This window comes from Echiichthys vipera (assembly GCF_963691815.1).
Source record: "Echiichthys vipera genome assembly, chromosome: 17".
NCBI classification, from domain to species: Eukaryota; Metazoa; Chordata; class Actinopteri; order Perciformes; family Trachinidae; genus Echiichthys; species Echiichthys vipera.
In genome coordinates, this window is record NC_139842.1 from 18,574,155 (window position 1) to 18,589,914 (window position 15,760).

A 15,760-nucleotide genomic window follows, 5' to 3' on the forward strand; every position below is an offset into this window, starting at 1 on the left:
ATCTACAATACACCAAATGATCCCCAAACCATATACCCCATCCAGCGCTGGGCTCATTACTCAAAACATGTAATGGATTGCTCATCGCTTTAATGTTGTCATTTTATTTACGCACTGGAGTGTTGCATTTCTGCTTTTTCACTTCCAATATACTGGTTTTATTACCAGGATAACTCAGTTGCTTCATGTGTGAATAAACAGAGGGATGAGACAACACTGATCTCTAATGTCAGAAGAGGCCTGGGGCATTAGCAGCTGCTCAGGGCCCCTCAGTCACCAGGCAGGAGGCCCCTACAATAACTGAAAATGTGAGCTCTTTTGGTTGGGATAATTTAACTGTTTAAAGACACGGATCCCCGATTGTGTTCAATAATGTGCCAGATGTCCAGTGTATCTCAAAGCCGTTATAATTCATATTTTTCATAATAACAAAGTATTAAATGACAATGTGAAACAAACATAACAATGTGAAAGGGCTGGCTCCTAGTGATGAACCTTCAGAGAATTATCATCTGATCCTGAAGCTTAAAAACGCTTAACAGTCAATATCAGCTCATCATTTAGCTGCTCTCACAGTGCCGATTTCAGCCGCAGCAGGAAGCTATTTTCAGCAAAGAAGCTTAAAAAAAAACACTGTTTACTACCTGCTGAGCACCGAACAGCAGATAGCCAAAGTTAGAGATAGCTGGTGAATAAAGTGGAGCATTTAGCAACTAAAGAGCCAGATATTTCCCTCAGGAGCTGTTCGAGACCAGTAATATTGTATGCACTTTTCATAAGAAAGACATTGTTTTGCTGCATAGGGCCCTCCAAAACAAAGTTTTAAGGTCCCATGTTATGCTTATTTTCCGGTTAATACATTTGGGGTTTCTACTAGAACATGTTTACATGCTTTAATGTAAAAAATTATTATTCTTTTCATACTGTCAGTCTAAATCTCAATTCAGCATCTGCCCTCTCTGCGTCTCTGCATCATCACTGCAGCCGGGGAATGACTGTAACGGCACTGTAGCGGCACCTTCTTCCTCTATATAGTATAGTTTCTGAATACGGGCTATTTTTATTTCTCTGCTCTCAGCTTTGATACTGTCACAGAATTTATATAGCACCTCGACCTGCTTTATATATAAAAAAGACATGGAAATCTCACTTTTTACAATATTGGACCTACATGGGACCATAAATTGCTTTTTTCAAATGATTGAACATTGAATATAATGTTTGGAGGGTTCAGCTTCTGTGTTATTCAGGGGAAAATATCATCAAAACTCAAAGTGCATAATGGGTGAAATCAGGTGTGGTGTCTCACAACATTACTAAATACTTAGGCTACCAGCTGATTCTAGTTGAAACATGTCTCTGTTACATGTTATTGGTAACATGCTTTAAGTCAACACTGATGTTGTGAGTGTTACACAGGGAAAGGAAGGATAGGGAACAGTATAAAGGAGATGTTAGTTTCAACAGATCAAACCTCTCCAGCAGCTGGAAAGTTTGAAGTTTTTGTCCAGATGCCAAACGTAGTTGTGCAAAAATCCAGAGGTTGAGCTTTTTTCACACAAAGCTGTATACAAACTGTCTCAGCACCATTCTTCTTCAATTTCTAACCCCTTGTGAGCTCCTGCGTGTTGGTTGCGCTCTGCATCTGTACACGTCTGCAACTACAGTAGGCCTGTACGAGCTGTCAGAAGGGATTGAGGCCAGGGAAAAGTTATTTCTGCATGCCTAGACATGTTCTTTTATTCTGCATTTGGGATACACTTGACTGGTATAAGTGGATTCACTTCTGTTTTCACTGTTAAGATGGCATTCAAATTATTTTTCGTGAGACACCAATTAACTTCTTTTTTTTTTTACCTCTGCAAAGGACGATATGTGTTTCTTTCCTGAATTCCTAAACCCTTCTTCTACAACTTCCATTTGTTATTGGCTTATAAATAACCATAGTTCCTCATCTCTGCCTAGGTAATTAGTGCTACTGAAATGATCAATTTAAGTGCTGCACTCACTTGAATTCTTCCACTATCCTTCCATTTACAGTATCCAATTTAGAGAGTATCCAAAGTCTAAATGATTATCTGCCTCCGTGTGCACGTTCGGACCCAGGTTTTAAATGATTAAATAAGCACATTTAAAGTGTTGAATATCCTTTGTAGATGTTTGCGCTCTTTAAGTGGTTTATTTTTACTTTTCTAATTCAAATTTCCTCTCCTGCAATCTTCTCTCAGGGCTGGAAGTGGCACAGTCCAGCTTGTTACTGGGTGGGAGAGGATCTGTCTACATTTGATGAGGCCAGGAAGTCCTGTGAGGACCACAGAGCTGCCCTTGTTACCATTACTAATAGGTGCAAACAGCACACCACCCACACACTCACACACGCGCACACACACACACACACACACACACACACACACACACACACACACACACACACACACACACACAGGCATCACAGTGGGTTTTGTCAGCACTGCTTTTCTAAAAAAAAATCCCTGTAACTCTTTAAAGATTCGAGCAGGCGTTCGCCAACAGTCTGGTGCTCGGGCGCTCCGGTGATTCCTTCTGGATCGGCCTCCACGACCAGGGCAGCCCCGGCTCTTTCCACTGGCTCAGCGGGGATGAAGTGTCCTACACCAACTGGAATCGCGACCAGCCAGGTAGGTAACAAATGTCATGTTTGAATGATCATGTGAATGATTTACAGAATGAACTGCAAATATGATCTGATAAAGTGTGGGAGGCAGAGAATGGGATTGTTGCAGTATCTTCAACACCCACTGCTTATTCGTTACCGTTATATTCCTGTTGCTGGCATGAGTTCACTTCTATTGCTGGCGATTTTCTGGTTTCATTCTGAACCAGAGCAAATTTTGGATTTAATCTACAAAGAATAAACTGGATTGGTCCCAGGTGTTTTTTCTTTGGCCAAAATACTAACCCAGAACTTTATCCTGATATCCTCATTTGGCTGTAAAGCAGCTCTGATTAGCTTACAACAATCTGTCAATATCAGCAGCAGTCAAAAGCAGCCAGCAAGGGTATGTTCTGATTTAAATTTAATCCCCCAAAAATTGGACCAGTTTGTCGGGGGAATTTGTAAACTGTGTTTTGTCTTCCAACGAGCGGTGATTGCAGCACCACAGGAATGAGGCAGTAAACAGGAAATATACGCCTCGTAAAATTCAAGCTATCATGATGATTTTGGATTCACCATAATTTCAAAACCCGAAAACAATTGTGGGCGAGTCACTGATAGAGCTAAAGATATGAACTGTCTGCCCTCTGCACGGATTATAACTGCAATTTGTTGCTCTATAGTCTTGATTAAAGAATCTCTGTGACTATTTATTACTTTATCAGTCTGTTTTGTGACATGACAACATTTCTAATGTCAACACTTTTCATATTCTCATGAAACCCAAAAATAAATTTCCTTACAGTGCATCTGAGGCTGAGGATTAGCAGAAAAACTCAGAACAGTTTAACACCTAAGCTGCGTTTCAGTAGTTGTTCAACATGTCCTCCTTCACTTCCCCTTGGCCCTTGGCATTACGTAACAGCACACGTCACACAGAGGCCACTAGGAGAGCTGAGGTGAATTGGGCGTGGGGAGGAGTGGGGGATGAAATGGAACGCACCTGCCCTCATTCACTTTACCCAGAACTATCAGGGATCCACCACTAGATGTACAGCTGCATCATCTTTTAATCAGGGACTTCTGTTTGTGACCTGTATCATGGTTATCATCATTATTATTGCTATGATATATTGCAAAATAACATTTATTCCATGGGATTACAGATGATTATAATAATAACCACACAAGTCAAGTATAGATATATAAACTAAACAAAATATATACTGCAACTAGTCATTTTTCAGCAAAATATTAAGCTATCAATGAGATTTTCTTCAGAAACTATCTGCTAAACAGGCAAACTGCCCACACATGTGCTGACACACTGAATGCTGACATATAATAAGATATTATTTATAGAAAGCTGAAACTGAAAAGCATGTCATATAATGGAGTTTTTTTTAATGACGATAAAAAAAGTTTCTTTATTTATGCATATTGTTCTTTACTGGTGTTCTTAAGATGGCGACAGGGATTCCCCCGAGGGCAAGTGCCGAGGGGAAGTGAACAAAGGCATGTTGAACCACTATTGAAACGCAGCACAACGTATCGTATCATGGCATCTCAGCAGAAAAGCCCTTGTATTTATTTGTGATGCAGAGAGCATCACACACAGTATATACTGTATACACTGAGATATTTTGTTTGTCTGTCAGAAGGATTACAGAAAAAAACTACTTGCCCCAGAGCTCATTAAATTCTGGAGCAGATCTGAATCACAGGGCAGAGGACACTGGAGTTGTTTTAAATATGATTCAAAAGGAAGGTTAGAGAGAGCCCAAACAAGGTTTACAAGAAATGTCAACCTTGAGAAAAAGCTCAATAAAGCATCCAAGGCTCAAATGTGTAATCACATTTACCAGGCTATTTTTCTTCTTTTTTCCAGTCCTCTATCTCCACACGTTTCATCAGTGTAGCCTCTTTCTATGCACTCACCTACATTTCCACCCCGCATCTATTTCAGTCAACGTCCAAGGCGGCTGCGTTTCCATGGCAATGGGCTCTGCAACAGGTTTGTGGGAGGTGAGGGAGTGCGCATCATCAAAGGCGAAATTCATCTGCCGCCAGAACCAAGACACGTCTCTGAGCCCCGAGCCCCCCGTCCCTCAGCCCACCCCGAGCCTCAGCGGCTCCTGTCCCATCGGCTGGAAGAGCAACAGCAACCTGCGCTACTGTTACAAGGTTCATCCTTTCATACCCATCACAACTCTGCTGGAAGTTCCTTTTCATTTTCAGTCACACTCGGGGTTTTCATTAATTCAGTCTCGGACTACAACAACCTTGGCTAATATTTGGATAGTTAATTACATTTTTCTCATTTGAATGTGGAATCTGAGTGTATTTTATGAAGCTGTAGATATGAGCATGTTTTACAAAGTGGGATGGATTTAAAGTGATTTGGAAACACAAATGAAGCTTCCTTCAGAATGAAGAATAATGTAGCTTTGTGCTTTACCAGTGTCTTTGTCCAGTCCTTTGATGATATTAGAGTTATAATCACATTTCATCTATATTATGGCCATTCATATGGTTTGAGATAGATTTCTTATGAAACTCTAAACGCGTTCATTATTAAATGCTGAAACAACCTTGCATGATGCTGGAGTTTATAACTGGAATGAATTATATTTCTTAGATAATCATCAGTATAGGAAACTGGATTTTTGAAACACATATATCTGAACATGTTTTTTTAAAAGCATATATAGCGTATACATAGCATTCACTGCACTGGCAGTGGACAAACATAGTTTCAGTGTCAATACCAATACTGCTTTGGTGAGTATACTGTACCTTTTACTATAACAAAAAAGCCATATCTTTATAATGCATCAGTAATAAATGTTTTTGTTATTTTTAACCGATTCAAATATTTTTTGTTGATTCTACATAGTATTTTTATTTAGGTCAGGTTTCTGCATAGCTGTTTAATTCAAACGAGTTAACAGCGCCAAATTCTTCACAGTTTTTACTGTCTAAGGCTAATTGTTTCACACCAGTATTGACTTTTTAATTGGACTATAATTACACCCGTGTGCAGGTGTTTCATTCCTCCCAGCTGGAGAAGAAGCTGAGCTGGCTGCAGGCTCATCTCTCCTGCCGGAGACACGGAGCCGACCTGCTGAGCATCATCAGCCCTGAGGAGGAGCACTTTGTTCTGCAGGTTCTTCATGAGGCCTTTGGGTGGGTGTGCACCTCTCACCATTTGACATGTGATGTAATATAATGATAAAAATGTAATGATGATGAGGATGTGGATGTTGCCCACAGTGAGTCAGAGGACCATGAGCAGCACTGGTTTTGGATCGGACTGAACCGCAGAAACCCAATGGACAACGGCAGCTGGAAGTGGAGTGATGGTCAGGCTGTGAGTAAACATACATCAGTAGACAAACCTGCAACTGTGTGCAGATACTGGGTAAAAAAACAAACATTGTAGCACATTCTGTTTGCTCTTTGCTTGTCTCTCAGTTCACGTACCAGAACTTCGGACGCTACTACTACAACGTCCGACAATGTGCTGCAGCAGATTTGGGCACAATGACCTGGCTGGCCATGCACTGTGACTCTGAGTTAGACTGGATCTGCAAAATCCCCAGAGGTACAACAGCACTCGGCCTTTTCTTTGGTCTTATTTAGAAAGTACTTTATATTGGTACATTAGCACCATTTTTTACAACAGCAGAACACAGTTTGGTGTCTAGACTCCGACTGCATGACTGCTCGCAGATATGTTTACATGAAAAATTAGGGAGTCATAATTTAATATCTTAACCTCCTAGCCAGAGCCTGCAGGTGGATGTTGGAGCTGAAAGAGCCAGCAGCAATACTGGTGCAGGGCAGAGGGAGAGAGATGGGAAATGATCACTGTCTGAAAAGATAGATATTAATAACAGGGTTTGTTTGGTAGGTGATAGAGAGAGTTGACTGCCTGAACTAGTTCAAAGTTGCCGCTCCATTTTTCCGTATTCTGTTTCATGTTGCACATTTTCTGTTCACCTTTAGAAATACCCCTCTCCCCCCAAATTTGAGTCTCCAAAGATCTTTTCCTTTCTTTTATTCATTGCATTTTGGGTCTCTCACATTATGTATGTCATGAATAGTTTTTTTATCTTGTATGTGTCTGTGTGTTTTTTTAGGTAGTGTTGAGAAGGAGCCAGAAGTCTCTGAAGGTCAGTCTGATTTTCTAAGCTTTGAACTTTCTCAGCATACTGAACTGATCTCCTGAGGGCTTATTTCAAAACCTTCCTATTATGTCTTATGACTGTCTTCCCTTCTCCTCTCATTCCTAATCTGTCAGGCACCACTTCACCGGAGTGGATTGGCTTTCAGGAGGCTGACTATAAATTTTTTGACCACCGCACCACTTGGGACCAGGCCCAGAGGATTTGCTCTTGGTTTGATTCCTCGCTGGCCTCCGTCCACTCGGCTGAGGAAGAAGCTTTCCTGGCCAACACTTTACGCAAGGCACTGCACACTTTATCAAAAACTTCATCATCGTTTGTAATCCAGAAATGCAATTAATTACTTGTGTTAGCAGGCAATGCAACTTTACGATGGTAAAACCCTCAGAAATACCTCACAAGCACCAACCTGTGTGATCTGTGTAATTATTGTGTGTATATTAGGCATGGCAGCCTTTTCTACCGGCAAGCCCAGTCTGTTTAAAACACTGCGAGGCCTCGACATGCCTTTTCACAGTTCCTCCCTCACTTTCAGATGGTGAAAATGGAGGGTGACAACTGGTGGCTGGGGCTTCACACCTACGAAAATGACGGTCGTTTCCGCTGGTCTGACCATTCTGTGCTCAATTATGTGTCCTGGGCCCTTGGGAGGCCGCACGCAGTCAGCCGTGATCGCAAATGTGTCCACTTGTCCGCCAGCAAAGGTAAGAACATCCCCAACAAGAGACCTTAAGAGACTAAATCAAATCAATGCCTGTACATGTGCTCGTATTTTTCACTCCCAAACAGCTGAGTGGGCTGATCAGAAGTGCCACTCTGACCTGCCCTACATCTGCAAGAGAGTGAATGTCACAGGCACCATTCCTCCAACACCGTCAACCCCCCACCCACCTGCAGGCTGTCCTGATGGATGGTCTTCCTATTTACATAAGGTAGAGCTACAACACACCAGAAGTTCAGCATTATGTGAATTGTTGTATAAAGGATGCAGGGTGTCTAGAGGTAGTATTTGGATCCTTTACTTGAGTATTTAAATACTTGTCCCACAATCTAAAAGAACTCTGTTCCAAGTAAAAGCCCTGCATTGAATAAATTGTTTGCAAGTATAATAAGGAAAATGTTCTTAAAGCATTTAAAGAAAAAGTACTCAATGCAGTAAAATCTAAAAAACTGAACTCCACTCAAAATGATTTAAAATAGATTTAAATAATCAAAAAGAAAAGCAAACCTCCACATTTATGAAGGTGGAATCATACATTTTTCTATTATTAGTGCACAAAAAACTACTTAAACTAAAAGTTAGTTGCCTAAAAGAGTTGGCAATTTATTTTCGACCAATTGCTTAAGTAACTAATCATTTCAGCTGGTGTATAAACTGTTGGGTAGTTTAATTTATGAGAAAACATCACATTTTATTATGTATTTGTATGTTTTTTTTAACAAAATCTTTATTTGTAAAGTAAAGCTGTCAGATAAATGTAGTAAGGTAAAAAAGTATAATATTTCCCTCTAAGATGTCAAATGTACATAGCTACATTCCACCACTGTCTAGAAATTGCAGTGAAGCATAGCAGGTATACATTAAATATTCAAACTGAGCAATCTTTTTTTATGTGTCTGTAGTGTTTCAGAGTATTTGATCAGTCATACCGAGTCACATGGTCTGCAGCCAAGTTGAAGTGTGAAACGCAGAGAGGTGTTCTGGCAGTGGTGTCCAATCCTATGGAGCAAGGTAATTACAGCAGACTACACACAGCAGGAAGTTAAAAGCAAGGAGGTGGTGCACAAGCTAATAAACTTATTAATGTAGATTACTTACTTTTTCAGGTATAATAACTTGTATAAGTAAATGTGTATGATCTGTCGTTGTGAGCAGCATTAATTGAAAGTAGCATGTTGTGAGAAGCACAAGAATCATTTTATTTTAATAGGAATTGATGGTTTATCAATTAGGAGTTTAGGAGCCAGTTGAGGTGGTTCGGGCATCTAGTAAGGATGCCCCCTGGGCGCCTCCCTAGGGAGGTGTTCCAGGCTCGTCCAGCTGGGAGGGGGCCTCGGGGAAGACCCAGGACTAGGTGGAGAGATTATATCTCTACACTGGCCTGGGAACGCCTCGGGATCCCCCAGTTAGAGCTGGTTAATGTGGCCCGGGAAAGGGAAGTTTGGGTCCCCCGGCTAAAGCTGCTGCCCCGTGACCCGACCCCGGATAAGTGGTTGACGATGAGATGAGATGAGATGAGATGAGATGGTTTATCACCAACTAATACCTGGTTTAGATATTCATGTTTGTATTTATTTCTAATAAGTAACATGCACAATGATGCGATCGATTCTCCTCACAGCCTTTGTCACCACCCTGCTCCGAAATGCCAGTGTTGACCTTTGGGTGGGTCTGACCTCAGACTCTAAAGGTCATTTCCAGTGGGCCAAGGCTGGCCTGCTCAGCTACACTAACTGGGCTCCTGGAGAGCCACTCGACAACAGCGGGCCGCACCACAACAAGACCCCGGTAAGACGCTCACCTGTCAACGTGACGTGTCCTGGTTTTGTCCTCGTTCTGATAGTTTCACTGTCGCCTCTCAGGGAAACTGTGTGGCGATGATTCATGGGAACCCACTGAAGAACACCGGCATGTGGGCCTCCCGAGCCTGTGAGATGGAAAGCAATGGCTATATTTGTCAAAGGCCGCAAGGTGTGACATTGGATAATAACCACAACGATGTCTGCTTTAAACGTGGAGAATATTTGCACCACAAACAGAAGATCTTTGTTGTTTCTTCAGACTCAGGTCTCCCTCCGGCCCCAGCTCTTATCCCTGACTCTCTGTCAAAGCCTATGGAGCTGGGTGGAGTGACTTACCGGGTTGTGGAGAAGCGTCTGGACTGGACCGGCGCTCTGCACCTCTGTGAGTCTTTGAATGGGACTCTGGCCACAGTAAAGGATCCCTATCAGCAGGCTTACCTCACACTGCTGATGAACAGTCTGCACCGGCCTGCCTGGATCGGCATCTACAATTATGGAGTGAGCCTATTAACTTACAGTAAATCTTATTGTAATATCAATAGAGTTACAAAAGTGCAATAGCCTTTTTCCTGGCTAAGGGAATTTCAACTTCTTTTTTTTTTGTTTTCAGGGACGAATGTTCAGCTGGCTGGGGGAAGAGGAATTGTTATATTCAGACTGGAAAGATGGGGAGCCCCATCAGATGTCTGGATGCGGTCACATGACCACTACTGGGCAGTGGACTATGACTCCTTGTGATGCTAAACTGGAGGCTGCTATCTGTCAAATCAGTGGTATGTGTGTGTGTGTAATGTAACAGCAATAAAAATCAATTATTATTAACAAATGCACATCACAGATCAGCAGACTTCCCGACTTACCAGCACATCTCCCTGATAACATGTCAGCATTCAGTTAGTGTTGATTAAATGGATTATTCTCTGTTGTTTTTCCTCCTTGCCAGATGAGCCTGTGACTCACGAGTGGATGTACCCCGGCCAGTGCCCTCACACTGTAGGGGAGTGGGCATGGGTGCCTTTCAGAAACCACTGTTACGCCTTCAACCTGCAAACTCTCAGACTGCAGCAGGATGCACGTACATCCTGTAAAAAAGGTGTGCATACAAGAAGTAGTCTAAAATTTTGATATGATGTCTAACTTTAAAAATAAATTTCTATTCTGCCCCTGTGCTCGTAACATTTGCCATATGATTGATTGATTAGCAGGTCCGCCTTAATCTGCATACTTTGACATTTTGGAGTGACTTGGAATTTTCCCTGTTTGGCGTAGCGTAACAGAGACGGTGACAGGTTAACCTGCACTTGACCCACATGTGCGCAGCTCGCTTGGCATCAGACACAGCTCTGTGATGACAGCCCTCCCTGCTTTCTTCACACTGGATAAAAGCCACATTTTAGAGAAGTGTCTGTCCTGCAGTTTGACTTTTGAAAAGCCGCTCAATATGTGGGATGTGGGACATATCCCGCATAACCTTTTAATCTCCACCTGCTGGGGTGGCAGTAGCTCATTCTGTGGGGATTTAGCCTAGGAACCGGAGGGTTGCCGGTTCAAGTTCCTGTACACACCAAGTATGGAAAAAGTCTTCTTCACTGTTCTCCTGCTGTGCTGCCCATACAGCGTGTGATACTGAACTGAAAGCCAATTAAGTGCAACACATCTGACCTTCTCCACTGCAAACATAATTGACGAAATGCATCAATATGTCTAAATTTAGACAGTGAGCTGGCTGCACCATTGTTAAATCTCCTGACATGATCAATTCCCATTTCTCTTTTTTTCTTTCCATCGATGTAAATTCCTTTCTTTTTGTCTCTTCTAGTGGGAGCTGAACTTCTCTCTATTTTGGATGAGACCGAGAACGGATTTGTATGGGAACACATCCAGAGCTTTGCAGAGCAGGCACACGGAGCTTGGCTGGGCATCAGCGTGAAAGGTCCAGTAACATTTCATCAGACAGTCTTTTTCTCTCTCTCTCTCTCTCTCTCTCTCTCTCTCTCTCTCTCTCTCTCTCTCTCTCTCCCTCTCTCTCCCTCTCTCTCTCTCTCTCTCTCTCTCTCTCTCTCTCTCTCTCTCTCTCTCTCTCTCTCTCTCTCTCTCTCTCTCTCTCTCTAAAGCAGCAAATGTGATTAACCTTCAGGGTTTAAATAAAACAAAATCCAAACTTGTTTTAGAATGCTTATACTGGAATTATCTTACTCTAATTCTCCAAATTCAATAAGTTTTATCTGATTGATGATGATATATCTTACATAATAACCATGAAACAATTAATTAAGTAGAGGAAATCTAATTAAGACTGTTTCTCCTGTGTCAAATAAATGTGATACAGCGAGGTGCACTATCTCTGAAAGGTTAATTCATTTAAACTGCATTATTATCAGTGCAATTAGATAACTTGAGTGAAATGTTTGGAAATGTGCTTGGTAAGCTAATGGGAAGAACTTAATCCAATACTGGAAACCTCTTTGAACAAACAGAGAATTAGCTCTTCTTAAAATAAATCTAAAAAACAGTTCTTCTGTGTGCATGTGTTCCTGCTGCAGGTAGAGGTCTAGTGTGGAGCGAGGACACAGAGATGTCGTTCACCAACTGGGAGGCACATGATGTCGCCTTCTCTGTTCTGTCTCCAAACTCTTGCTTCTGGATCCAGAGCAACAGTGGCAGATGGAAGCCGGGCTCCTGCAGAAATCGCACACACGGAGTCATCTGCAAACTGCCTCGCAGTAAGTGCACACAAGACAACTTAAGTGAAGGGGAAGTCCTTCTCAGAAACAGACTAGTCAACAATGAGACCTGAGCAAATTCATAAATACTGAAGAAGTTCCTTAAACACATGTGCAGGGTTAGGGTTAACGTCAAACCAATCAAATATTGGCTCGTAATTAAAAGAGGTTCACACAATATAACAAAGTGCAAACCTTTAAATTGATTTCAGTGTTGAGAGAAATTAAATGAACACTGAAGCAACCAAAGACAATACCCCCCCCCCCCCCCCCAATTTCCTGTCAATCATCAGCTGTACTAAAAAGAAGTAAATCACCCATATTTTGTTGCAGTCCAAACTGTCATTTTTCAGGAGTGTGAGGTTTTACTGACAGTTTGAGGTTCAACTGGTGTTACAAGTTTTAGTCACATGCTCTTTTTAATACTTTTCATTGGTTAAAACGTTATAAAGCCACACACAGAAGTAAAGAGCGACCAACAGCACTGATTTATGAATAAAAATGACAAATTCTGGAGACATGCGGTTTTCGCCAGATAGTGACGATTTCTAAGTTTGAAAACAAAGTGGAAGAACCTGAGAAATCACCCAGTCGAGGATGAGATCAAGTGTAACTAAAATGATTGCCAAATATTAAATTCTTAATAATTCTCCCTTCTTCCATTCACAGCCGCCGAAACCTCAGCTGTAACATGTAAGTATGATCATCTGCTGCCACGTTCTGTTCACTTGAAACTCATAATAATGATAATAATAAATCTGAATCTATGAATCTTCATCATCATAGAATATTTAACAAGTTCATCCATATATGCATATGCACACTCATATGTACAGCTGACATTTTGTGGATGTACGGATTTATGAACTCCAACCAGAAGGTTAATTGTTTATACTAATCCTGACACCCATCTTCCACATCTACCTAGTGGATGGCGACCACCTGCCCACTCTGATTGTTGTCATGGTGACGGGCCTGGTGCTGGTGGTGCTGATCGTCGGCGTGATCTACCTTTACCGCCGGCGAACCGTTGGGTCCCGGGGGTCCTATGAAGGGGCCCGCTACAGCCGCACCAACTCCAACCTCGCAGAGCAGGTAGAGAAGAACATCCTGGTGTCTGACATGGAGCTGAACGAGCAGGCGGAGTAACACAGGACCGACCCGCCACTGGACCCAACCTGACACAGGAGAGGCTGATTTCTGCGTGCTGTGACTCAGATACATTTTGGCGTTTATGTTTTTGTTGCATCTTTTGAAACCAAAAAAAGATTTTTATAAAAGTGCTGAAGAGCTGTGTAGAGCGCAGCAGATGTCTTTAGTTTAAAATTGATCCCCCTCCGTCTCAATCGTCTTTTCACAGGACTTAACACTTCCAGCAGTTTCTCTCCAGACAAATCAGATCCTTCCATTTGTACTGCCTTTCCCCACCGAAGATCATAAACGGATCTACTGGGAGTTAAGTTCTATCGCAGCTGGAAAAGTTCGACATAAATCGGTTTTATGGAATGACTACATCCCTCAGTGCCAATGTAAATGTTTTGCTCGGTGTAAATTTCTTTTGTTGTTCCCATTTTAATTGAAAGAGAAAAAAAAAGGTACCATCACAGCCACAGATCGACTCTTAACTCCATTTGTCTCTGTCCTCTGAAGCACAGTCACAGTCTTCTTCAGGACCAAATCCACTTTTTGAATTTTTCTGTTGTTCTCTCCTGTTTTTGCCATGACAGTATTAACCTGAACTTGAGATGTTACTTTGTTGTTATACTGCATTCATGTCCTTCCTATTGATTTGTCATTATCCGTGCAGCTGTAGAAAACTGTTACTGATGATGAATGTGTGGGTTTTTCGGAGTCTGCCTCTCTCCTCCTTTCTGATCGGACACGTCAGCAGCAGCTGTCAGACGAGCAGAGGAGGAAGTCCAAATGTGAATGTGTGGAGGGTGACAGGGACCATGATTTGGCGGCGACCGTCTGAGGACAGTACACTAAGACTGTGCACATGACTAAGTTCTGTACTTAGTATTGAAAACTGGTCGTTGCTACACGATCAGACTTTCAGCTTCCATGGCTACGTGTACATTTTGGCACTTTCTACTATTATATTGCGCTAATTCAATCATTCACTTGCCTTTAGCAATTTTCCTTAAGGCGTAGTTGCTCTCCTGTGATTCCACCATCTGGTGCTGATTCAGCATTTTTTTAAGGGCAGCAATTCTCTTTGTATGCACCATTTGCAATTTGAATATTTGTTTGATTTATGCTGTTTTTTTTTAAGGACAAACACTTCACTTCTCTGCATGTTTTAATCTCTTGGATATTTTTTTCTGTCTGTCGTTTTAACGCTGCAGGTTTCATGATGTGTTTTGATTTAAATGCGACTGGTAAAGACGTTTGGAAACGTCCTCCTTTAATGGGCTAATTGCCAACACTTGAACCTCTCATTGCCCCACAAAGGAAAACATCCCTCAAGTGAATGACACCGTTGTATATACGAGAGCCAAAGACTGTTTTTAAAACGAATTCCCTATTTCATAAAAAAAGAAGAAAAAAAACCTCCTTCTGTTCTTTTTCTACGTCATTTTAAGAGTTGACTCGCCTCCTCAAAGGTTTTTCTTTTTACCCTTTGCTCTTGCCTCGGAGTGCATTTCTGTATTTCTGCTTGCAGGAATGTTTTGGAGCCATTTCAGTCCGACGCTTTTGGTGTCTCAGAGCTGCTGTAAAAAAAAACTCAGCTTTTTTTGCTCTGTGAGTTGGACTACGATAGAGGGGGGAAGGGAGGAGGAGAGGGAGTACGAAGAAGAAGAAGTGTGTGTGTGAGTGTGTGTGTTTTGAGTGTGTGCAGTCTCCAGCTGTGGAATGTTGAGTCGGCAAGAAGAGCTCAGTGGCACGTCTGGAACCAATCAGAGAAGGAGGGCTCAGGGACATGAGGGGTCAGAAAAGGAGATTGAAAAAAAGGAAAACGAGACGAAGGAGAAAAGGGGGGGGGGGAGGAGTGTGAGGAGGAGTCGGGGATGTAGGAAGAGAGAAAAGGCAGAGGAGGAGAAGTGTAAAGGGTGCAGAGGTTTGTCCCAGGCTTACCCCGGCCTCTGCTGGTGGTTTTACTGTACATGTTTGTCTTTATATGCATATGTGATGTGAACTGATCGAGGTGATGATGTGAAGGTGTGTTCCCCAATGAGATCATGTCTGTGAGGCAGGCCGGCTCTTGTCCCTGTGAAGATTAGCTGAAGCACCTGTTTAATTTTTTTGTTCGTTTTTTTGGGGGGGGAAAGGTTTTGTGTCATTTTTATATGAAATTAATAAAGTCTATGTTCTCAAAACGTCTGCTGTCACGGTTATTTATTGATTCATTGTGGGGCAAGTTCTCACGTGAAGGTGTTACCGGTTTGCTGTCAGAAAAAGAAAGAAACACTATACTGTCCGTTAGTGGTGGTTTGAGGTGGGAACATTTGAGAAAATTGATGTGTAAAATGTTGAGTGCGATGTTGATGTTTTTCCACAAGAGGGCACACCTCACCCGCTGTACAGGACACGTCCTCCTGCTCATGTTGTCATTTGATTCACTTGACCTTTTATCTTCCACTGCCCGAGTCACTGTGTGCTTTCTATGGATCTCTACAGAGACACACGACTCACACGCAGCGATACGTTTTCTGTTGTGATCAACTGCAGAAATTTTTCATGTTCTAGTT

General features: G+C 42.1%; 1 protein-coding gene across 1 annotated transcript in view; it reads left to right on the top strand.

The window, feature by feature from the left end:
- Positions 1-15,379, top strand: part of mrc2 (mannose receptor, C-type 2) — a 31,180-nt gene extending 15,801 nt beyond the window's left edge. Inside the window, exons 10-29 of the mRNA XM_083931308.1 lie at positions 2,229-2,344; positions 2,509-2,657; positions 4,602-4,819; positions 5,679-5,821; positions 5,909-6,005; positions 6,110-6,239; positions 6,778-6,810; positions 6,939-7,105; positions 7,358-7,526; positions 7,612-7,754; positions 8,446-8,554; positions 9,165-9,331; positions 9,406-9,514; positions 9,605-9,843; positions 9,956-10,118; positions 10,289-10,438; positions 11,165-11,278; positions 11,889-12,068; positions 12,738-12,761; positions 12,997-15,379. Of these exons, the coding sequence (XP_083787434.1) occupies positions 2,229-2,344; positions 2,509-2,657; positions 4,602-4,819; positions 5,679-5,821; positions 5,909-6,005; positions 6,110-6,239; positions 6,778-6,810; positions 6,939-7,105; positions 7,358-7,526; positions 7,612-7,754; positions 8,446-8,554; positions 9,165-9,331; positions 9,406-9,514; positions 9,605-9,843; positions 9,956-10,118; positions 10,289-10,438; positions 11,165-11,278; positions 11,889-12,068; positions 12,738-12,761; positions 12,997-13,217 (2,841 nt within the window). The 3' untranslated portion in view covers positions 13,218-15,379. The remainder of the gene's footprint in view (positions 1-2,228; positions 2,345-2,508; positions 2,658-4,601; positions 4,820-5,678; positions 5,822-5,908; positions 6,006-6,109; positions 6,240-6,777; positions 6,811-6,938; positions 7,106-7,357; positions 7,527-7,611; positions 7,755-8,445; positions 8,555-9,164; positions 9,332-9,405; positions 9,515-9,604; positions 9,844-9,955; positions 10,119-10,288; positions 10,439-11,164; positions 11,279-11,888; positions 12,069-12,737; positions 12,762-12,996) is intronic.
- Positions 15,380-15,760: the final 381 nt, after the last annotated feature.